This window comes from Dermacentor albipictus, chromosome 2, assembly GCF_038994185.2.
Source record: "Dermacentor albipictus isolate Rhodes 1998 colony chromosome 2, USDA_Dalb.pri_finalv2, whole genome shotgun sequence".
Taxonomy (NCBI): Eukaryota; Metazoa; Arthropoda; class Arachnida; order Ixodida; family Ixodidae; genus Dermacentor; species Dermacentor albipictus.
The window spans coordinates 13,788,882-13,812,373 of NC_091822.1; the positions used below are offsets into that span (position 1 = coordinate 13,788,882).

Here is a 23,492-nt window from a genome sequence, read left to right on the forward strand (position 1 = left end):
TTAATACCAGAATTTTGCCACAGCAGCTGTCATCCCAAGCAACCCTAGCCGACTGCCAATGATTGGCCGATTGTTGGGAAATAGTCGGCAGCCGGCTTCACTGGCCACCCGACTTCCGAAAACAGTCGGCCCGACGCCTCCTTCCAGCTACCTCGGCACGCGGCCGGCCGCACGGGCTGGGCCTCCGTCAGAGTACGACTGAACGCCGAGCGCGCCAAACGCTCGGCGGTGCGACAAGCCGGCAATGCATGGGGCCGGCTTTAGTTGCCGACTGAACTTTGGCTCCACGTATTCTTTTTTTGTTGAGACAGCATAAAATGTATTGCACTAAGTAGACAACTACAATAATTCGGCAGCGGCAACAGTTCGGCAGCGGTGCACGCACAGCACGGACCTGATCATCATTTATTCTTTGCCCTCGCAGTGCTACAGATCGCACCAGGTTATCAAGGCCCATCTTCGCCGAAGACTGCCACGCGTTCATCGGACGGTGCGCCTGCGCTAAAACCTTGGTCCCGTGACTACCTCAACAGCAACGCCCCGAAGACAACGCACGCTATAAAAGAGGCCACACAGACTGCATTGCACAGTTCGGCAGCGGTGCACGCACAGCACGGACCTGATCATCATTTATTCTTTGCCCTCGCAGGTGAGGAATTTTGTGCCACAGATTTTGTAAATACTTGTAGTGCACTGCTGCCGAACAATCTACTGTTGTTGCCTGTGCTATATTGTGCATGTGCTTTTATGTCTAATGGCGGGAAAAGATGCTGGAAAGAACACTGTAAAAGGGAGCGGCGTGCCTTCGGAACAGGACACGACAAAAGATATGCGTGAGATGACAAGGGCTCTCGAGAATTTGAGGCGTGATTTCCGGGAAGAAATGCGGGAGCTAAAGAAAAGTGTGTCTTACTGCACTGATATTTGCAATGATGTCAAAGATACCACTAATGAAATCAAAAACTTGAGGCTTGAAATGCAGGAATTGCTTAAACAGAACACTGAACTGAAAGGCGAAAACGCCCGATTATCACGAAGATGTGAAGAGCTTGAGCAATACCAGCGCCTCAATAACCTCGAGATTAAGGGCGTCCCGGATGGAAAGGACCCACTTGCAGTAATAAGCAAAATAGGCGAAAGTGTAGGGGTAACCATTGACACCATGGTTGACATTGACACGTGTCACTATGTGCGTACATTCAATGCTGATGTCAAGAACATAGTTGTTCGCTTTGTCAGACGAAATCAGCGAAATGAGTTGTTATCAAAGTGCAGAAAAAAGAAGATAGACAGCTCTATGCTTGGTCTTGAAGGAACAACCCCGGTTTTTGTGAACGAACACTTGACTCCAAAAAACAAGGCACTGCTTTCAGATGCGATTAAAAGGAAAAAGGCTGCCAAATGGAAATTTGCCTGGACGACTGGAGGCAAGGTGCTTGTACGTAAAGATGAAGACTCCGACATAATTCACATTGCTCATGAAGGAGACTTAGATAAAATCAATTGTTGAAGACTAAATTGAATGTGATTTAATTGCCTTTCCTGTTCATGATGATGAACCCAGAGGAGAACAGCAGATACTACACAGTTGACGCTTTTAATCGTGAATTTTCTTGTGGAAAGTTTTTTTCTGCATTACATGCAAACTGTAGAAGCATTCGACCAAAGGCAGATGACATTTCTGTTTTTTTGCATTCGTTATCAGTTGACTTCGATATTCTAATCTTTACTGAAACATGGCTTTCAGATAACGACAAAAACCAAACTTTCCAGGCTATCGGTCTGAATATCTTTGTCGTAGGCAAAAAAAGGGTGGAGGGCTGGCTGTCTACTTTAAGAATACCTTTACTCATGAAGTGTTTAGTGATTTCTCGGTAATGAATGCCGATTGTGAATGTTTGTGCTTGCGTATCGACAAAATAGTGGTGGTCGCTCTTTACCGCCCTCCGCTAGGGCACAAAGGTCGTTTCGTAGAGTTTGTGGACTTACTCTTGGCTTCCCCTGTCTTTTCAAACGCATCTTGCATTATTATGGGGGACATCAATATCGACTTAAGTTCCAATGATGCTTACGTTGAAAATTTTGAGACACTGTTATCTACGTATGGCTTCGCAAACCATATAAATAAACCTACAAGACTTACAAAACAAACTGCCACTGTTTTGTATGTTTGCATAACAAACTTCAGTCCACGAGACATCTCGAGCGGAATATTTTCTTATGCTCTTAGTGATCATCTGCCAGTCTTTTTGCTTTTTTCAACCGCTAAGCACTATGACAAGCCCTATATTAACAGAGAAGGTAGACGAGCCATAAACCTTCCAAGACAAAAAGAATTTTTCCACTTGGTCAGTCTGATTGACTGGAGTGACGTTTACAATGACGAAAATGCAGACAGCGCTTACGAGAAATTCTTTTCTTTACTACACGCTTCATACAATGCCGCATTTCCTGTATTACAGCCGACCGGTCGTAATAGAAGAAAACACAAGAAACCTTGGATTAATTCAGAGCTTTATCGCCGTATCAAAATAAAAAATAAGTTATTCCATGATTTTATCCGTTCACGGGATCCAAATACATTCACAGAGTTTAAGAAGTATCGGAATGCTTTAACGACGGAGTTAAGAAAAGCAAAACAGTACTACTATCAGAATCTTTTTGAGAGCATATATAATAATCGGCGACGAATATGGGAGGTTGTAAACTCGCTCACTTCAAGAACAAAAACTAGGGATAGGATTACGCAGCTCGTACTTGATGGTAAAACACTCATCGGTGAACAACTAGCTAATACAATGAACACACATTTTGTGGATGCTGGCTCCTACAATACCATGAGCGAAACTGTCAGCGACGACAGTATGCCACTAGACACCATATTGAATCACTCTCTTTTCCTGAAACCTACTGATCCTAGTGAAATTTCAAGTATAATTGGCAAGCTAAAGAATAATACATCTCCAGGCGTGGATGAACTTCGTTCAAATGAAATAAAATTAATATCGCCTTTAATATGTGAAGTTCTTAGCTACATAATTAACCTCACTCTAACAACAGGCGTATTTCCTAAGCTATTAAAAATCGCCAAAGTCACCGCAATTTTCAAAGGAGGTGATACAAACAATTTATCTAACTACCGACCTATTTCAGTACTTCCTACAATATCTAAAATATTTGAATGCGTCATTCATGAGAGGCTAGTTTCATTTCTAGAAAAGCATCAGGTCATAACCCAATGTCAATATGGCTTTCGCAAGCATCGATCGACAGAACACGCTCTCGTACACATCAAAGACAGTATAATTGAAAACATGGAATGTAGAAAATATACACTAGGTTTGTTTTTAGACATTCAGAAAGCTTTTGATTCCATACAGTTTGATTTATTACTTAACAAATTATCAAGATACGGTGTCCGAGGTATTGTACTAGATCTTCTAGATGGCTATCTGAATGATCGTTATCAGTTGGTGAAAATTAATGATGCGCTATCAACACTCGCGAAGCTAAAACAAGGAGTACCACAAGGATCCATATTGGGCCCATTACTATTTCTTGTCTATATCAATGACATTGTCAAAATTGATAGTTCCGCTGAAACCATAATGTATGCTGATGATACCAATGTCTTTTTCTCTTCGCATAACTTACTGACCCTTGAATCCTCTGTAAATGACTACCTTGTGCATCTTTCGAACTGGTTAAGCAGAAACAAGTTAAGATTAAATGCCTCTAAAACAACATATGTCATATTTCGTCCTCCCAACAAACCTCTACACCACAAACTTAACGTGAAATTTGAAAACACCCTTATAAAACAAGTTCAGACACAAAAATTTCTCGGGGTTTGGTTTCAGGAAGACTTGAGCTGGTCAGTGCACGTTAGAAACCTAAGTGTAGATCTTGCCCGCACAGTTGGATGTCTATATAGGATATCTGCGCTCATACCGCTCTGGCTAAAAAAGAACATTTATTATTCACTTTTTTATTCCAAATTAACCTATGGCTTAATGGTTTGGGGCACTACTACGCAATACAATTATACTAAACTAATTACTTTGCAGAAGAAAATTCTGCGCTGTTTTGAATCTTATTGTGGTAATCCACAAGACTTAAGAACCGCTCCACTGTTTAAGAAACACGGTATCCTAAAGGCAGACCAGTTATATTATTTAAAAGCGCTGCAACTAATGCATCAGAAGAAACTATACGGAATTATGGACTCTGCAAATGCTGAATACCTTTTGAGGCACCGAAAACACCGAACACCAAAAATCCGAACAAATTATGGAAGGCAAACAATGGCGTATCAAATACCTGCGATCTTAAACAAATTTGAAGGCAAGCTAAACTTTGAATGCAAATTAAAAGCATTTAAAAGCCAACTTAGGGAGCTATTGTTATCCTGCCAATTTAACTATAGCCAAAATTGAAGTGTTTTTTCATATTTTACTGTCTTCTCGTAAAGGATACTTAAACTCTATATAACACAAAATGACTAGTAATTGCTCCTATCTTACTTTTGTGTCGTTTCAAGCAACATTATTCAGTTTCACTGACAGTTATATTTTATTTGTATGCTTTTGTACAACAGCTGTTTGTGCTGATTCATTCAAGTAATTTGCTTAGCGTCCTATTATGTATCATTGTATTGTTTCATTGTATCATTATGTATCATTGTATTATCCTATTATGTATCATTGTATGATTTGTTATGTGTCATTTGTGTGCAACAGTATATGCACTACATTTGTGTATAGGTGTCAAATACTGCGTCTCTTTTACTTTATTTCCTTTGTTTCTAAGATTTGTGTTGTATCTGTAACCGCTGTAGACTGTTTGGGGTCAGAGGCCTCGTCAGGCTCCATCAGCCTTTAGCTTCTGTCCCTACATCAGGCTCTGCTTTCGTCTGATGTTGAAATAAAATAAATAAAAAATAAATAAATAAATAATAACGAGCATTTTGCATGCCGCCACAAATGATGCACACTGCCGAAGCACGAGACTGCACATCTGGACCTTTCTTTTAAATTATTTTTTTATGAGTTTGCTCGTTTTGCTGCTTGGTTTCAACTCATGTTTCGCTAAAAAGCGGCATTTTTTGTTTCTCCGCATTGGTGAAACGCTTTGCATTGCTTTTAAACTGGTTCGTTCGCAGTGGGTTTGGTTCGACTGGGTAGGAGGTGTCTTTTTCGCATGAACCGTGGCAAGCAGAGATTAATTAAACACTCTGTGAAAAATGCAAGAAGAAAGAATGCGACCTCATTGCGAAATTTGAGCGCTAACGAACAAGCAATGTAAACGCGCATGCCTACTTCCAACGACAAGCTGATATAGCCTCTGGCGACTCGGACTAAGGGAATAAAAAAAGTAAATGAAAATAGTACAGAGACGGGGAAGAATGCGGGCAAGAAGGGAGGACCGAGCCCGAGGCAGAGTAGCGTGGCCGGGTAACTGCAGTATGGAGCTAGGAGGGGTAAGAAAAAAAAGAGAGAGAGAAAAAAAACGTGCGCAACCAGGGAAGGCAGGCGGCGAAGCGCGGGAAACCTTTATTTTCGGTCGCTGTAGGCTGCGCTTGCGGCCGAGACGCCAGCGGTGTCTGTTGTCAGTAAATTTTGAATAAACGGTGCGATCTATATCTGAGCCCAAGATGACAAATTCAGAAACACACCCAAGGCAGCACCACAAAAGCACTTGCATGCGGAAGAATTAACATGGATGCATACGCTATAGTGCGTCGCAACAAATGTACAGTTTAAAAGTATTTTTTTTAATAAGTATAATTTTACCTATACAGCTTTGCTTAATATAGTTATAAGTTTCTGGCTGAAAACATGTAACGGCTTACATTATGCAATATTATATAGGTTTCTTTTTTCTTGTCCATCAATTGCTGCTGTCAACTTAATACGTTTTCAGGTATAGCGTTTTCATATATCGCTCTTGCGCAAGAGGAAGGGCCTTCTCGACAATGGCACCACTCCCCAAATGGCAGACTGCGCGCTACATGCAGGCGGCCACGTAACCTATAGCTCTCATCTAAAATAAAGCTTCGTCATTACAATATATGACTCATGCCTGTACTGCCTCAGTATACGAAATCACATCCGTCGGAAGTCTCATTGTGGATATTTTACATATGAATGTCCGGTAGATATCCCGCACTTCCAGCTGGCACATATATATAAAAAAGAAACAGTCGTTTGACGTGATCGAACTTCCGGTTTCCGCGTTCGAATATACATGTTTTCTGGTTTTTATATGGGGCTATGATGCACTTAGATGACAAATCGAGACCACCGAACATCCGAAATGACGTCTAATTGATAAAGACACCATAATGCATAAACGAGGTTTACGCCTAAATGAGTATTTGTAATTAATGACATAATGTAGCGAATGGGTACAACCACACACAGAGACACACGTAGCTGTAGCGCCTGAATGCTGGTGTATGTTGACCATTGAAGTAATGAAATAACATTACTATAAAGGAGGTGTTCCTTACTTGCTGCTACCAGCGTGAGCCAGAGAAGAGGCGACACACGAGAGATGCGCACTTAATATTTGCACGAATATAGCGCAAGTTTTTTCCCCGAAATTTCGAGTCTTGGAACGCGCCTCGCATTATATTCGGGTTCGTGACATGAACATAACGTGTGCTATTTTTCTTTTACTTTATCTAACGCTGACATTTCACCGTGCGCAAGAGCGCGCGAGCTGGGAGTTCTCACTGTTCATTTCGCGCCGCCTTTATCCTCCCGGTTTTAAACACTCTTAGCGCCGCATCAATATGGTTACGGCGTATTAATCGAAACCTTGTGCAAGACGATCGGCGGTGATGTGCAGGCGCGCCAAGTGAGCGGCCTTCGAAGTCGCCCGGAGAATCGTCGCACAGTGCCTTCGCCGTATTCGATTCTATTACGGGTATGTCTGAAGTGCTGCCTGCCGAATAACTTTGGTCGCATGGGGGGCCGAAACCGTCATCGCCGACGGTGACAAAGAAGTCAGCAGTAACAATGAGTGATTGTGCAGGCACTTGTCCTTTCACGGCATTTTGCGACGGCAGTTCGCAGTAACGAGTAATAAATTGCGCTTTGCGAGCGCTCGCTTTTCTACGTCGTTTCATGTTTCCTTGCGACATCACTTCGTGTAATATATATATATATATATATATATATCGTTTTTTCTTTGTGAGACCGAAAGTCCCCTCTCACGTTATATTAGTGATCGCGTTATTTTGTGCATATACGCTAAGCGTTTAATTGGTTTTTTAGTGACGTGCCACAAGGGACCATGCACACTGTCCGACAGCCGCTGAGCCAATTCGTATATTTAAGAAGCTGTGTTGATGCAGCTTAGTCTTGCAGAGGCCGCCAAATTTAATGTCTTGTCATCGGTCACAAGAAAAGCTAGCATAATAAAGTAACGGGGCACGAAAGGTCTTCACGAGTGGTTCAGGCAGCAATTGAACAACACTTTGAAAATGAGCCTTCAGGCCATGCGTTCACACGTTCCAGTGCGTTCCGACAGGCTGCGCAGTGCTTTGAAGAAGTGAGAGGTAGCAATTTTTTGTTGTTGTTGCTTTTGCGTAACAAATGTTGACGGACGAATATATATAATTACGGAATATATACCAGCTATACAAAAGTGATGACGGCGGTTCATCACACGGGGAAAAACAGCAACCATCACATACAGACGTTAGTGACAGTTCATCTGGCAGTTAGATCACCTTCCGGCTAAAGGATGGTTCTGTGTTTTGTTCTGGACTGATAGAACTCTAGTAATTAGAGTGAATAATGAAATCAGAATCAAATTTATTTTCGCCATATATGCGGGTGCGCATGCAACGACCACTATTATGAGAGCAAGAGTACGTGGAGACCAGTGTGCAAGTCGCAAGAAGACATATCGCGTAAGTATTACATTTGCTTTACCAAAAAGCACAAGATTTCAATACTTAAAAAACGGATATGTTTGCAACACTATTGTGTCGTTCATTATTGCTTTCTTTTTTTGTAGTTAAACTATCGAGAAAATAACTATTTAACGGGGAACAAAATTTAATCAAGTGGATATTGCATTAGACAATTCTCGTAATAGTCATCTGAACTGCAGAAAGAGTCAAGCAAAATTGTTCGCGAACGGTGCGGTAATTGTAAACGGCCGTGTCGCAGCACAGAAAAAATCGTCAAACGAACGAAGCGCAGGCGACTCTTGGACTGTGCAGTTCTAGGAAACATTTCAGTTAGATGTTTTCTCTGGGAAGGGTGAAAGAAGCGATTATACGAAGGCGAATTGTGAAGAGATGTCAAAATCTGCAATTTTTCTAGCTATTGTCCATTCGTCTAAGAATAATTAAGGCTGCATGCCAATCAATGTAAATCATAAAATAGAGCATTACTGCTGTCGACACGGATTTGATTGGGAAGAACTAGAGTTAGATCAAATTCTTCCAATTTTCGCTCAATTAACTAATGACGTTCAACAATCAAGCAGTTAAGAATTAATAAATTCATAGTATATCATGAGTGTTTTTTCAAGCGCCGTCTCCTGTGAAGCATATCTACCATTTTCGTGCAAAGCTCTCTGGAAAGCGTATTTACTGTGTATGCATGATAGATAGATAAACTTTATTAAAATAATAATAAAAAAAACAGCTAATGGTCGGGGCCCTTAGTCCAGGGCTCCGCTGGCTTTTGCCATCTTCTTAGCTCTCTTTATCAGCTTGAGCTGGTCGTCGAGGGCCGAGCTGGACAGCAGTGCCTCCCATTGCTCCCTCGTGGTGTTCGTGTCTGGGTGTTCTATGTTGTGTAGTGCGCACTCCCACGTAATGTGGTATAGGGTTGGTGTGGCCCCACACCATGGGCATTCGTCCCTGTAGGATGTGGGGTGTATCCTATGTAATATGTGTAAGTTCGTGTAAGTGCCCGTCTGGAGCCTACGCCAGGCAGCGGCATCCTCTGTGTTTAGATTTCGATGGGGTGGTGGATATAGCAGACGACGCCATCTGTGGTAGTTGACGATTGCTGAATACTCGAGGTCGACAGGGTCCAGGTCTTCTGCAGCCGGCGTGTTGAGTGCTCGGTTATGTACAAATCCTCGAGCTGCTCTGTCGGCCTGCAGGTTGCCCGTGATGCCTGTGTGGCCCGGTATCCAGATGATGGTTTGGATGGTGAAGTCCTCAGGGTCCTCCTTGAGTATTCCGGCTAGGACTTGTGCAGCAGGTCTTCCAATTCTTCCCTGTAGGAAGTTGCGGCAGGCCTGCTGGGAATCCGTGAGGATCGTCAGTGGTTGGTTTGCGTGTAGGCCCTCGCGGATGGCTAACGCGATGGCCAGCTCCTCGGCTTCCGTAATCGTGCAGGGTCGGGTCGATGCAGCGGAGGTAACGTGGCCTCGGTAGTCGCATGCCACCGCAACTGCGCCCTTGTTGTTCGTGCCATACATGGCAGCGTCCGTAAAACGGGCCGTGGTATTGAATCTGAACACTTTCTCCATGTACTGGGCCCTTGCTCTCCTCCTGCCGGAGTGTAGGTTAGCGTCCATGTTGCGCGGTATCGGGGCAACGTGAAACCTGTCCTGAACGTGACGAGGTATATGTAACAGGTTTCTTGGGTTCGTGTTGTTATTTCTGGGAACCCCAAGGTTTGTAGGACCTGCCGGCCCGTGCGAGTCCGCGCAAGTCTCTGTTGTTGCGAGACGTAATGGGCTTCTGCTAGTTCGCTGAGGGTGTTGTGCAACCCTAGCGCCAATAATTTTTCAGTCGATGTACTCATCGGCAGGCGGAGAGCGGTCTTCAAAGCCATCCTTAAAAGTGTGTCGGCCTGCTTCGTCTCGGACTGTGTGAGGTGATAGTAAGGCAGGCTGTATGTGATTCTGCTCACCACCAGGCTACTGACCAGTCGCAGGGTGTCGCTTTCCTTCATGCCTCTGTTCTTGGATGTTACGCGGGAGATCATGCGTGATATCGCCTTGACACTGGTTTTGAGGAGTGTAAGGGTGTGTGTGGCCCGCTGGTTAGATTGCAGCCACATGCCCAGCACCCTCAGCAATGGCTTCTCTGGTATGAGGCCCCCGTTGAGGCGTACCTCGAGTCTTCTTGTTGGGTCTGTGGGGACTGTGTGGTTACCCCGGCCTCGCCAGACTCGTAGGAGCTCAGATTTCTCGGGGGAGCATTGTAGTCCCCGTTGGCTGACGTATTCCTGGATGATATTTGCTGCAGTTTGCAGCCGTTCTTCTTTTTCAGCGAGGGACCCTGTTCTGGTCCAGAGTGTTATATCATCTGCGTAGATTGCGTGCCGAAGACCTGCTACGTCCTGCAGTTTGTTTGCGAGACCGATCATGGCGACGTTGAACAGCGTGGGAGAGATGACAGCACCTTGTGGTGTGCCCTTGTTGGGAGGGTGTACACTGGAGTCTGGATCTCTCCCATCTTCAGCTCCGCCGTGCGGTGGCTCAGGAAGCTCTGAACATACTTGTACGTTCGCTCGCCGCAGTTGGTGTTGGCCAGCCCTTCTAGGATTCCTTGGTGGCTGACGTTGTCGAAAGCCCCTTTGATGTCGATTGCTAGGAGGACGTGTTCGCCGCTGCGGGAAACGTTACTGAGGACTTCTTCCTTGATTTGGAGTAGCACATCTTGTGTGGACAGGCCTGCGCGGAAACCGAACATGGTGTCCGGCAGGTGTTTGTTATCTTCCAAGTGTTTCTGTAGTCTTGCGTTTATAACTTTTTCGTACACCTTGCCGAGGCAGGACGTGAGCGATATGGGCCTAAGGTTTTCAATTGCCAATTTCTTGCCCGGTTTGGGGATCATGATTATTCGTGCGTGTTTCCACATCGCCGGCACCGTACCTTGTTCCCAGTGTTGGTTGACAAAGGCCGTGAGCGCGGAGATAGACTTGTCGCTCAGGTTTCTGATCATCGAATTCGTGATCTGGTCCGTGCCCGCCGCTGTGTTACGGGTGGTGGCTGCGATGACCGCTCTCATTTCGTTTTCGGTAATAGGTTCGTCCATTAGCGGGTTGGGTTGTCCGGTGTAGGGTGTTCTACATGCTTGTGTGGGAGTGGGATCTCCATAGCACTTGGTCTTGATGGCATCGATGAGGTCTTGTTGGCTACCTGGGTAGGTGTGTAGTAATCGTTCCAGAGCCCTGTGTCCTTCTCCTTTGGTTTTGGTGGGGTCCAGGATGGCTTTGAGGATGTGCCACGTCTTGGCCGTGTCCAGCGTGCATGCATGCATGCACCTATCGAACTTCGTGCACATATAGACGTGATGCTTTGACGATAAATACTTATTAAAATTCAAATTATTTATTTCTGCCTTGTAAAGGTACAGACAGCAGACAGCCGCCTGCTCACAGGGGCGCAGGCGAGTTCCCGCCAAATGGCGCGGGGGCGCAAGCAGTTGCGTGAGTTGCCGCCAAATAGCTCTGGATGCCAGCTCGTTCCGCGTCTCTTGGCAGACTAGTTGGTGCATTTCTGTTATCATGGACTGCGCATATAAACGCAAACTACACAAAAGTGACATGGACAAGAACAGCGCAAGCCCTTCACATGCAGTGGAGCCGCCGTATCTCGCCGTTCAAGATATGCGTACTCGTAAGTGGCATTTTAATTTCACGTTGTGTAATGCGTGACTGTCTTTTTCAAGTGAACAAAGGTCGCTTTGTATTGTGTAAATGGTTTTGCAACGTATGATAAACTCCTTGTTTTTCGGGCGTATTTTTTCTGACAGGAAGAAAAAAAAAGAGGCTTTACATGAGAACGGATCAAGCGTTCGAGAGTTGGGACAGGGAAATGTGAGACGTACTTTCATGTATATATTTCTAATATTATTTTTTCGTCTTGTATTTTCGTTAATTTTTCTCTAGGAAACACTGGAACGACACTGCTTAAATGGAAGCACAGTGTGCGAATGACCTGCTACCCTCGGAACTAGTTATCACCATTCGGGAAGAAATCGGGTAAGACGCTTGTCTGATTGTTATTGCGGAAAAGTCTTCGTTCCTTCCCACAGATGAAAAAACATAACTGTAAATACCTGTATGATATACGTCTGGTGCATTGCAGGTAAGAATGGATTGTGTGTGGCGCGCTTCGCCGCATGTGGACTAGAGTATCTAGGAACATCAGACAAGAAGACACGTATGTGAAACCCTGCGGATAGCCCATTTGTAAGTTCTTCCTCAATTTTTCTTTTGTTGCATTTTCGTAGTTTACGTGTAATACTTTGTCACCGCGGTCTCGACGTTATGTATACCTATACATTCGTCTCGTGGCAGTCTGCGCACTGCTATTTTGTTTGTGCAACTATGTGTTGTATTCATTTATCGTGCTGCCTGGATGTTTTTTTTTTTTTTTCACTGATATTCCGACCAAAGTCAGTAAACCTATCCTTCCTGTCCTCATGTTTCCTTGGGCGGCTCTAAAGCGTATCTTAGAGGAATACTTAGCTTCAGATTCCCGCATGGAACAGATGGTGAGTGACATGCTGTGTTTTCTTTTTAGAGAAACTATGTATTCATGTTTAAGCTACTGTTCCCTTGTATGGTTAACGACGACACAAACAAATCGAGATTCCCTCTTTGCAATTCAAAAGCGGGCGTTACGAGCTATTGGGAAAATACAGTTATTGCGCAGCTGCTGGCCCTTGTTTAGGTCTTATGGAATACTAGAAATAAGTAAACTGCACACATACAAATTATGTCTGGAAATATTACGCCAGTACAAACTAGACAAAATAACCTTCGAAACCACCTATCACACTAAACTTAGCACATACGAACTTAGGAAACAATGTATGGAAACACCTCGTGTACGCACTAATTACGGTTTTCAGAGGTTAGGATGGCAAATTCCTGACTTAATTAATCAATACCCTATTATTCTGGATACTGTACGCAGCACTCCCTCTATACGTAAATACAAAATGTTAATTAAAGCAATGCTCATAAATGAACCTTAAAGGTGAAAACTGAACGTATACCTATCACTAGTGTGTTTTGTAAATACTGCTATGGTCGAATTGTGCATTGAAGTATGCTGTTTTGTTTTTCCGCCGAAAGCCTGTGTTTTTGTAAGGATGTCTTATGCATTGTGTAAAAAATATTGAATGTGTGTTCTATTATGTAATGCTCTTTCTTGATTTTTGTAGCCTGTGGTGCCGCCTGTCATCCGGGTGGCGTGGCCTCGTCAGGCAAAGTATGCCTTTTGCCACGTCACCCTGGACAACCTTTTCGTTGTCTTAAATAAATTCTGAATGAATGAATGAATGAATGTTTAATATTTGGTTGATTTTCATTTTGTCATTCATACAATTCCGCAGCCATATGCCATTCTGTCATAGAACGTTGTTTCTAGATATATTTGTTTTATGTGGTTAAAACATTTAAAACGAGAGCGATCACATTTCTTATCCTGACCATTATTTTTTACAGACCACGATAACCACGTATTTGGATGTCTGGTTTAACTCTACGTGCGCTGGTTCTTGCAGGTGGACTTTTTTTCCAGATACGGAGGAACGGACACCGCTCATGCCGTGCGCACTCTTCTGCAGGGCATAATGAAGCTGCACTGCAGTTCAGCTGGAAAGGGTCGCAGGGGAGGAAGCACGCCTTCGTGAAGCTCATGGCCATCACGAATTAAGTAAGAAATATGGCATAACAATCAGCTTTCTAGTGCACGTTGCGAGCATCGGTACCAACTGCATGCTTAGTTTTTTTTTCCTTCATTCAAACAAGCTGCTGCTTATTGCATCTTGCTGCGTCCAGTATTAGCATTCTCTTTAATAAAATAATGCCGTAATAAGTGAGTTCTACTTGCGGCGTCCATATTTTGCCACTGCTTTTGAGGAGTTTGTTTTCCTTCAACATATAATATATGCTGTATATACTGTTTCTGCTTTTACTTATGTATGCTAACTGTTTTCTGCAAAACATAGACCTATCAACGTTGCCATCATGTCAGCAAGTATATGTATCATGCCATAAGCTTCCCCTCTTGCCTCTCCAGACCTATTCCCCTCCTTGTGCCGCTTGGCGCTCCGGGCTCCGGCGCGTTCTTTGTCTCCGCGTTTCAACTTGGCTGTTCCATACAGTGCTCACGGAAAGCAACAAGATATATCGTGGTGTAAATAGCCGCGCTACCTATAGATACAGTAGCCACTGTGTACGCGTGTTTTGTTATGGTTCCGTGTTCAGTTCCCCCTATTGCTAACGACATATAAATTACCAACTATCCGCTACTTACACGATTTGTGTCGTCCAGCCACTCTTCCTGACAGCTTCGATACTGATTCGCACGTCCCTAATATTGCTTTGTTATCGTTTCTTTAATGTTTCGTGAATATCTGGCTTATGATCTTTTTGATTGTTTCGCTGCTTCAAATGGAATGCGACTCACCAACTGAACTATAAAGCGGGGGCGCAGCTTTCTTATATGTGCCGCTTTATTGCAGCATCTGTGAGGAGCACCTTCCCTGACGCTTCACTATCAGTGGCTGGAGTCGCAAAACGCTGGTTAGTTGGAGCAGCTGACAGGGATGGAGGCCGGAACGAAAGAAGGCGCCGTGACCCCGCTTCAAGCCCACCATGAACTAGTGTTTGAAACTTGTGAACGTGTGGGTGTAAGAAATAAAGACCTGTATAAGAATCTTTTGCCTGGCATTTATGTGGCATGAGAAGTACAAAAAAGCGTTCGCTTTCGTAAGGTACTTCTATGCCGGCCACCACACAAGCATGATGCATGATGCGCATGCATGATGCAAAAGCTACGATTATTCGGGGCGTCAAAAGCAACGTCGGCTTTCAGCACCGGGCTGGTGCAATGCCGACCATTATTGTCGTCAGGGCCATGGCTGGCCCGCGTGTGGCATGCGCTCGGCTGCGTTGGCCAAATAGAATGGCCTTACGGCTGGCCGACTGACTACGTACCTAAAACCTTGGTAGGCCCTCGTATGGGACGCCGTCGGCCAAGTCGGCCACAGTGGTCGGACCTAGATCGATTGCCGACGATTGGCCGACGTTAGGCCAATGTCAATCCCCAAAGCTGGGCCGCCCTTGGTTGCCGAAGTCGGGACAACCGTTTTGCAGTCGGCCGGAGACGTCGGGCCGACTTTTTGCCACGGACTTTTTGTTGCTTGGGATCGCTATGGATTTCGGCTACCGCCTATGTGGGGGGCTACATTGAAAGGGTTTTAGGAGAGCATATTGAGTGCGAGAACTGTGTTACTTTGTGTACGAAGCCTGTGAGCAACCAGCCGCTCTTTCAGCTCTCTCGGAGCCAAGATCGAGGTGGGCTGCTCTACTCGTCGGACCAACTTCTCTTTGTACTGGACTGTTTAAGAGATTTTGCTGACCGTGCCCTGCAGGAGCACCAGACCTTGCAGAAGCCGCTGAATACCTTAGTGGAGTACGCTCTACCAGCTCTTTGTTCTTCAATGTTACTAAAGTGCAAGAGCAATGACAGCAACGAGCAAAGGCTTAAGCTCATGAACCTCATATCGGTTCGTTTCCTGAGGCCGCTCCTCTGCAACTACGCCTTCAATGTTACTGATAGGCACGACGCAGTTAAACATTTTGTAAGAAAGCCCCTTTCGCGAAAGCACGCGAAACTGTGAGTGGCATACGCTTCAATGACATGTGGTAGTTTCCTTCCGCAATAAATGCTTTTATTTCCACCATTGAAATGGTAAAATCAACGTGAGCCATGACTCGCAACTCATAATATTGAAAACATGAACATCTTTATTTGCGGAGTAATGTCTGCATGCAGGTTCTGCAGAGCTTCATGTGTTGCAGAAGCGCGCGGCAGAACGCGCTGTTTTTGTTTGTTTTTGCACCGTCACGATTCAACTGCTTCGAGTTCCTAAATGACATGGCACAGCTCCTCATTTTCTGACGCCAGCTGTGGCTTCCTTGCGGTGGCAACAAATGTCATTATCAAAAACTTTAAGAAGGGAACGCGGCATCACGTTTTGCTGTAGAGCAGTCTCACGACATTACGTGCCATTTAGCGCGTGAACTCCCGGCTTGCGTGCAGTCTGCTACACGAGTAGACGTTAGGGGCTCTTTCAGCGCCCAAGCGTTCCCATTATATGGTGGCAAGCACTGCTTTCAAATATCGACTTTCATATAAGCGAACATAACGGCGACAGAACATTTTTTCCACGCATTGGATTTCAACTGGCGGGGCTCTCGTATTGGCACAGCAGACGACGCGCAAGCGCATCGAATAGCAATAGCCGCGAACAACACATGCCTCTAAAACAGGCTGGTTGCTCAGAGCGACAAGTGCTTCAGGGTTCGTGTTTACAAAAGTGCTGCTTGTACTTGAAACAATGCGAATACAGTCGAAAGCTCAACCATTTAACAGCTGCGAATACAGTCCCGCCCTGCGTTTCCATGAGTGACGATGATTCTACTCCAGCGGCGGCGCGTGGCGGCGAAAAGCCGTACTAGAGTCGACGGCCGGTTCCCTTGGTTCTCCGCTCCATTTCCCAGGCACAGAACTTGAAAACCTATTTTCTGTTAGTAGTGAGAGCTGGGCGAGCAGATTGTGCGCCCAGGCGTAACTACAGAGTTTCCTACAAAAATGTTGTAGGAAACTCTATGGGCGTAACATCTCCCTAGTCCCACCAAGTACCTACAAGAATCTAGGAGTTGTTCTACTAACTCCATGGATCTAGGGCGCTCGCCGTGGCGCTTCGGGGAAAAAGTACCTAGAAACGTGGTGCACGCGAGCGACGCATGGTGGCGCAGCGGCCGAGCTCTGGGCTTTGGCGTAAATAGAAACACGCTGCCGCGGCACGTGCAAAGACCGGCAGAGTGGGAATTGGAAGTGCACTTTCTGGAAGTCCCTGCCGTATGGGAACGGTAAGCTTTCTGTACTCTAATGAGGGGATAATGGCCGTCGCGTACTGTAGAGGTGAAGAAGCCCGCCTATGGGAATAAATGTTGGCCTTATTTGTTTCGCGCTAGGTGCAATGTGATCGCAGCCGGGCACCCTACGATGGTGTTTACAAGGCTTAAAGTTGATTCACCTTCCTAGTGAAAAGCAGCGAAATTTAAACAGGAACAGACAGAAGAAACAAACAGTGAATGTTTACTGCTTTTCAGTAGGATGATGTTAGCTTTTCGGAAAACGAGCGCAGTTGGCATCTGCAATGAGATTTTTATTTCCATTTGTGCTTTCTCCAGTAATTCAAAGTGAATGTATGCCGGGGCGTTTCTTTTGGCGTTGCCCTGCATGCCCTAGCTCCGCAAACCAAAGTGAAGTACATTTAGTTGCCGCAAACTGCGTAAATCAATCGGGACAATCGAAACACCGCGCGGGTGCCTTTTCTCTCAAGCACGTGCTGCGTAATGCCGGTGAACAGTGGCGTAGCTAGGTCGTCTGGCACCCGGGGCCCATAGGTCTTCTGTCACCTCCCCCCCCCCCCCCCCCCCCCGGGTGTAACCGGTGGAAAGAGGGGTGTCTTCAGACGTATATGACACCCCCTCCCCCCTCCACAGGCCCCTTGCACCCGGGGCCCACGGCCCCCCGGCCCCCCCTATTGCTACGCCACTGCCGGTGAATGCATGGTTAACAGCATGACTGAAGTTGCGAACTTCATGGGGTGTTTGTCGAAGTCATAGCTTTACTTTTTATCGGTGCAATGAGTAGTAGTTTACGAAATCAAAGAAAGTGAATGTAAGTAATTGTTGAGCACAATTTCTATATATAGCAACTACACTAGGTAATTACGGCCATTCTTTCAATGTTAGCCAGTATTGAGAAGAGAGTTGCAGTATATATTGCAGCAATGATCTGAGAAAAAAAATTATGTTTTGAGTCATTTCAAGTAGAATAGCTCAATTTCACTCCAGGTATTTCATCATCATCATCAGCCTAGCTACGCTCACTGTAGAGCAAAGGCCTCTCCCATACTTCTCCAACTACCCTGGTCATGTGCTAATTGTGGCCATGTTGTCGCTGCAAACTTCTTACTCTCATCCGCCCACCTAACTTTCGGTCGCCCCCTGCTACGCTTCCCTTCTCTTGGAATCCAGTCCCTAACCCATAATGACCATCGGTTATCTTCCCTCCTCATTACATGTCCCGTCCATCCCTTTTATTTTTCTTGATTTCAACTAAGATGTCAGTAACTCGCATTTGTTCCCTCACCCAATCTGCTCTTTTCTTATGCCTTAATGTTACATCCGTCATTCTTCTTTCCATAGCTCGTTGCGCCGTCCTCAATTTAAGTAGAACCCCTTTTCGTAAGCCTCCAGGTTTCTGCCCCGTACGTGAGTACTGGTAAGACACAGCTGTTATACACTTTTCTCTTGAGGGATAATGGCAACCTGCTGTTCATGATCTGAGAATGCCTGCCAAACACACCCTGGCCCATTCTTATTCTTCCTGGTTATTTGAGTCTCATGATCCGGATCCGCGGTAACTACCAGCCTTAAGTAGATGTATTCCCTTACCACTTCCAGTGCCTTGCTACCTATCGTAACCTGCTGTTCTCTTCCGAGACTGCTAAACATTACTTTAGGTTTCTGCAGATTAATTTTTAGGCCCACCCTCCTGCTTTACCTCTCCAGGTCAGTGAGCATACATTGTATTTGGTCCCCTCAGTTACTAAGCAAGGCAATATCATCAGCGAATCGCAAGTTAGTAAGGTATTCTCCGTTACCTCTTATCCCCAATTCTTGCCAATCCAGGTCTCTGAATACCTCCTGTAAACACGCTGTGAATAGCATCTGAGAGATCGTATCTCCCTGCCTGACACCTTTCTTTGTTGGGATTTTGTTGCTTTCCTTATGGAGGACTACGGTGGCTGTGGAGCCGCGATAGATATCCTTCAGTATTTTTACATACGGCTAGTCTACACCCCGATTCTGTAATGCCTGCTTGACTGCTGAGGTTCTGAATGAATCAAACGCTTTCTCGTAATCAATGAAAGCTATATATAAGGATTGGCTATATTCCGCACATTTCTCTATCACCTGATTGATAGTATGAATATGGTCTATTGTTGAGTAGCCTTTATGAAATCCTGCCTGGTCCTTTGGTTGACAGAAGTCTAAGGTGTTCCTGATTCTATTTGCGATTACGATTACCTTAGTAGATACTTTGTAGGCAAACGGATAATAAGCTGATCGATCTATAATTTTTCAAGTCTTTGGCGTCCCCTTTCTTATGGATTTACTGTGTGGTTAAGTAAGAAGTTCGGTTTAGGAACTCTGAGTATTGCCAATGTAGGAGTAGTGGGCAGTGTGATGAATACCTCTTCGTACCTCTTTCTCCCAATTGTATCGTCCCCTGGGAGCTGCAAATAGTGATATTGATAGCATAGAATTCAATTTTTTGCCGTTATATGTTATTGCACTCTGCCTGAACTATGCATCTACCAACAAAAGTCCTTGTAGAGGCTTTGGCAGAGTATCTATCGACCCTATGCATCTTGTTTTAACCGTTTAGCTTAATTCATGCACTTTCCTCATTCCAATGTTTGTGCCCTTCTAGTTGAATGCTTTGTATTTTGCCTTTTGTTCATTGTTCTTCATAACAATTCTGTGTGCCAATAAGCTCACTCTTTCACAACCAGCTGCTATTTCATCAAACTACAGAAAGGTTCAAGCAGATGTCAACACTGACCTGAGGTCTAAATCTTGCAAGTGCCATGGACTGCTTGTGTCAAATCTCACACATTTCTCTAACATGCCAGTCTTTAGCCATTCAAGGTTCGGATATACACAGAAGCATCCAGATTTGCCTTTTTGGCACTACCATTGGCCACCATCTGGATTTCTGAAAATGGGTCTGAAAAATGGGCCTTCGTTATTAGGGCTTCAAGAGGAGCTGGCGCCGACATTGTCAAGTTACTCAGCATCAGTCCTGCTGGTCCTCCATCTGAATGCTGCACAACCTGCCTGATAAATTGTCCAGCTCATATGCAACCCAATTATTGTGCACCGTTGCTCTTCAACCTGGTCCTGTGTATGGCCAGGGTAGCAACATTCCCATGGCCTCCATCTCTTCACCTTGCACCAACACTCCGGTGAATCTGCCCCTGCTTTCTCAAACACAATCGCACTCCTTTAAACCTTGTGCTGGAAAAATCTTCCCCTTACTACTACATCATCATCACCACCTGATGCAACCTCTTTGTGTGCATTTTATCATGACGTCACTGCACATATCCGAAGCCACATGCCACAGCAACTGCTGCCCAGTCTCAATACTTTCCATTTTCCCCATTGCACCCTTTCCGTTTTGCGGGTCCCCTCATCATGGGCATAACATGTCTCCATAGCTGCTGCTTAAGTTTCCTGAGCTGAATACTACTATAGATAGTCAAGAGGCAAAGAAAACGAAAAGTTGTCACAATGTAAGCAATCTCTCAGATGTTCGAGTGTCTGCTAAACCACATGAGGATCTCGGTTTTCATTTACATTAGAGCCAAGAATAGAAGCACTACAGGGGCGTAGCCAGAGGGGGGGGGGGAGTGCTTATGGGGCTTCAGCCCCCTCCCCCCCCCCCCCAAAGTTTTTTCGTGCTGTCCATGCACCACCTACCCAAGCAATCCCCAGTGCTGGAAATCATTCTGAATTTTCTCTAGAGTGTCTTTTCCACGCTCGAAAAGACATTTCAGCGCGAACCTTGCGAACTCGAGCTGGATTTTGGGGGCAGCGCCCATGCACCAGGGGTCCCATAACGCAAGCAGCCCCATCCAAGCACAAAGTTTCAAGGGCGTTCTGATGGTGAACGAGCTTGCCACGGCATCTTGCGGAGGCCGCGGAATCTACGCAGCGCATGGACGTCAATTCCTAAATTTATGGTTATAAAGTTCTCCTAAACTTTCGATGTGAAAGGTGCATTGACATTTCCAAAATTGTGCTTTAAATTTTCAATTGCGAAACTTTGTGGGTTTGATGTTACTATAAATATTGGACGCCAAAGGTGCATTCACTTTTCGAAAGTCTTACATCGGACCATACAACGAGACAAGCCGAATCAACGCACTATCAGACAAGTTGACAAAGCCAGCAGCGAGGTCCGATCAGATGAAGCTTTCTGGTGGTTCATTTGTGCAATCATGACACATAAAAAATTATAAGATTTTTTTTTCACCTATGCCAAAGCATCCATGTCAAGACACTAAAGTCGGCCAAGGTAACTATGTTCTTATTTATTTTTTCTACTTCGACTTTTATTCGCGAGGACACATTGAGCCTCTTCAATTTTTTTGTCCTCGCTGCCCTACCCGCGGGCTGCCAGAGGCAGCCAGAGTGCATGCGTTTTTCTCGTGTTGCTCCGACCACCGCATGGTGCACTTCGGTGCGGGTTTGCTTTTCTCTGGCCGAGTGGATTTTCGCCTGGCAGAGTTTTGGGCACTTTCTGGCTAGCAGACAAGTAAAAGAAACTGTCGTCGCTCGCCACCATCACTGTGGGGACTCTACAAATTGCCCCGCGTTCGCTTGAGTGCAACCTCTCCGGAAAGTCTTGTCTCGCCAGTGTAAGATACTGACCAGTATGCATATGGTTCTCGGACCAGGCGTCTCACATTTTCTTCGATATTCTTTCGGTAGCTACATTAGGTGCCCAAAGTAGGCATTCGATTGTGGCCAACATACTTTGTGCTTTTTCATTTCGGTGCCCCGGCCCCACAAAGGAAAAAAAACAAAAATACAATGCTGTGGCGCAGCGAATTGTCCTATGGTGAAAGTTCAATTTTGTTTCTTCTTTTGCGGAGAGTAATGGGCCACGGGATGCTTCACTTGTCGGGTAGTCTTATTATGTAGTATTGCGATAGCAATTATATGGACACTCCAGGTGCATTCCTGCCGTCACCGTCGCCTTCATGTTTCGTATAAAGTCCAAGGGCGATAACGTCATGACCGCGTGCCGCATGCTGTATGTGCGAGTGAAGGCGTAGGGAGGGGGATGGGGGGTTGGAATGGGTGAGACGACGATGGTGGCTCAGTCTTGTGTGTACAAAAGAGAAAAGCAGGGAGCAAGCACGCCGCCTTCCATCGCGCGCGATACATCAGGGGGAGTGGGTGGAATGGGGTCGGCATCTAGGATTCTGTCAATCTCTAATTGCACAACATGTTTATTTGCCTTGTTTGATGTATTGTATACAGTGACTTTAGCTATGTACATTTATTGGAGACTTATACGTATATTTAAATATCTTGTTGCGGGGTTTTGTGTACGTGTGCAGTGAACTTTGTTTCCAGTGACACTTTTTTGCCTTTTATCAAGCTGTATCTTTGCATTGGTATATTCAATTGTATCTTCGCATTTCTAATGTACGGAGGCGAATACATGAAAGTGTGCCAACCTACCCCGCACAATAATTGTTCGGTCCATTATCTGCGAGGCATGCACGTGACACAGAGGCATCTCTCTATTGTAACAGTGACACGCAGGTGTGCCTGTCAAGGTTGCTTAATGTTCTCATACACTGGGTTGAACATGGTTGCTCTAGAAGTTGAGCAGCGTGGTGCCCTGAGGTTTTTGACAGCCGAAGGTATTTCCCAAAAAGAAATTAGTCGCCGTATGGCTGCCATGTACGTTGAACATTGCATTTCATTGGCCACTGGGAAGCGTTCGAGCAAACGGTTCAAAGAATGACGTGAAAGTTGCAAAGACGATCCAAGACCAGGCCAAAGCCATCGTGCAATCACCCCTAACAAAATTGCCAAAGTTGATGAGCTGATTTGACAAGAACGGAGGATAAGCATCGATGAACTGGCAGAGTGTGTGAACATCAGTCACGGTTCGGTTCATGCCGTAATTCATGAACATCTCGGTTATCCGCTCTTGTGTGCTCAACGGTTGCCCAAGATTTTGAACTACCGCCAGAAGATGGTGAAGTTCAGCGCTGCCTTGACTCATCTGATCCGGTATAACAATAAGGGTGACGACTTATTGTCTCCTATTGTTATCTGGGACGAACCATGGTGCCACTTCTACAAGCCTGAAACACCATAGCAAAGCTTACAGTGGAAACATTCGAATTCACCACCCCCAAGAAACTAAAGGTGGTCATTTCCGCCGGAAAGATGTTGCTGACTTTTTTTTTTAGATCATCAGGGGCCATTACTGATAGAATTTGCTAAATCTTGAGAGACTATCAATTTGTTTCGTTATTGTAAAACGCCAGATCGGCTGCTTGTCACAATCAAGAACAAACTACGCAGAAAATTGATGATTGGGGTCATCTGACAATGAGTGCATGTTGGTGAGCCCTGTATTGAGGTGTATCTCTTGTTTACCACCTTAGAAGGCTGCTTACTCTGTAACCCCCCTTACACAATGCCCCCATGGGGCCTGTAAGGTATTTTAAATAAATCTATCCCACAATGCCGTCCCCACGTCGCTGATGTGGTTAATACAAAACTGGCAATGTTCAAGTGGGAAACGCTGCAACATGCGTCATACAGCCCAGACGTGTCGCCTTGCAACTTCCACTTTTTGGAGCATTTGAAAAA

At 45.2% G+C, this 23,492-nt stretch overlaps 1 protein-coding gene across 22 annotated transcripts in view; it reads left to right on the forward strand.

Moving 5' to 3' along the window:
- Window positions 1-368: 368 nt before the first annotated feature.
- Window positions 369-23,492, forward strand: part of LOC135910907 (inversin-like) — a 686,529-nt gene continuing 663,405 nt past the window's right edge. For 20 of the 22 annotated variants that reach the window (XM_065442979.2, XM_065442974.2, XM_065442973.2 and 17 more), the window contains exon 1: window positions 16,777-16,880. In XM_065442979.2, coding sequence (XP_065299051.1) covers window positions 16,872-16,880 — 9 coding nt within the window. In that variant the 5' untranslated portion in view covers window positions 16,777-16,871. Of the gene's footprint in view, window positions 650-16,776; window positions 16,881-23,492 lie in introns of those variants that run through there. The other 2 variants (XM_070533476.1, XM_065442982.2) reach the window with 2 other exon arrangements.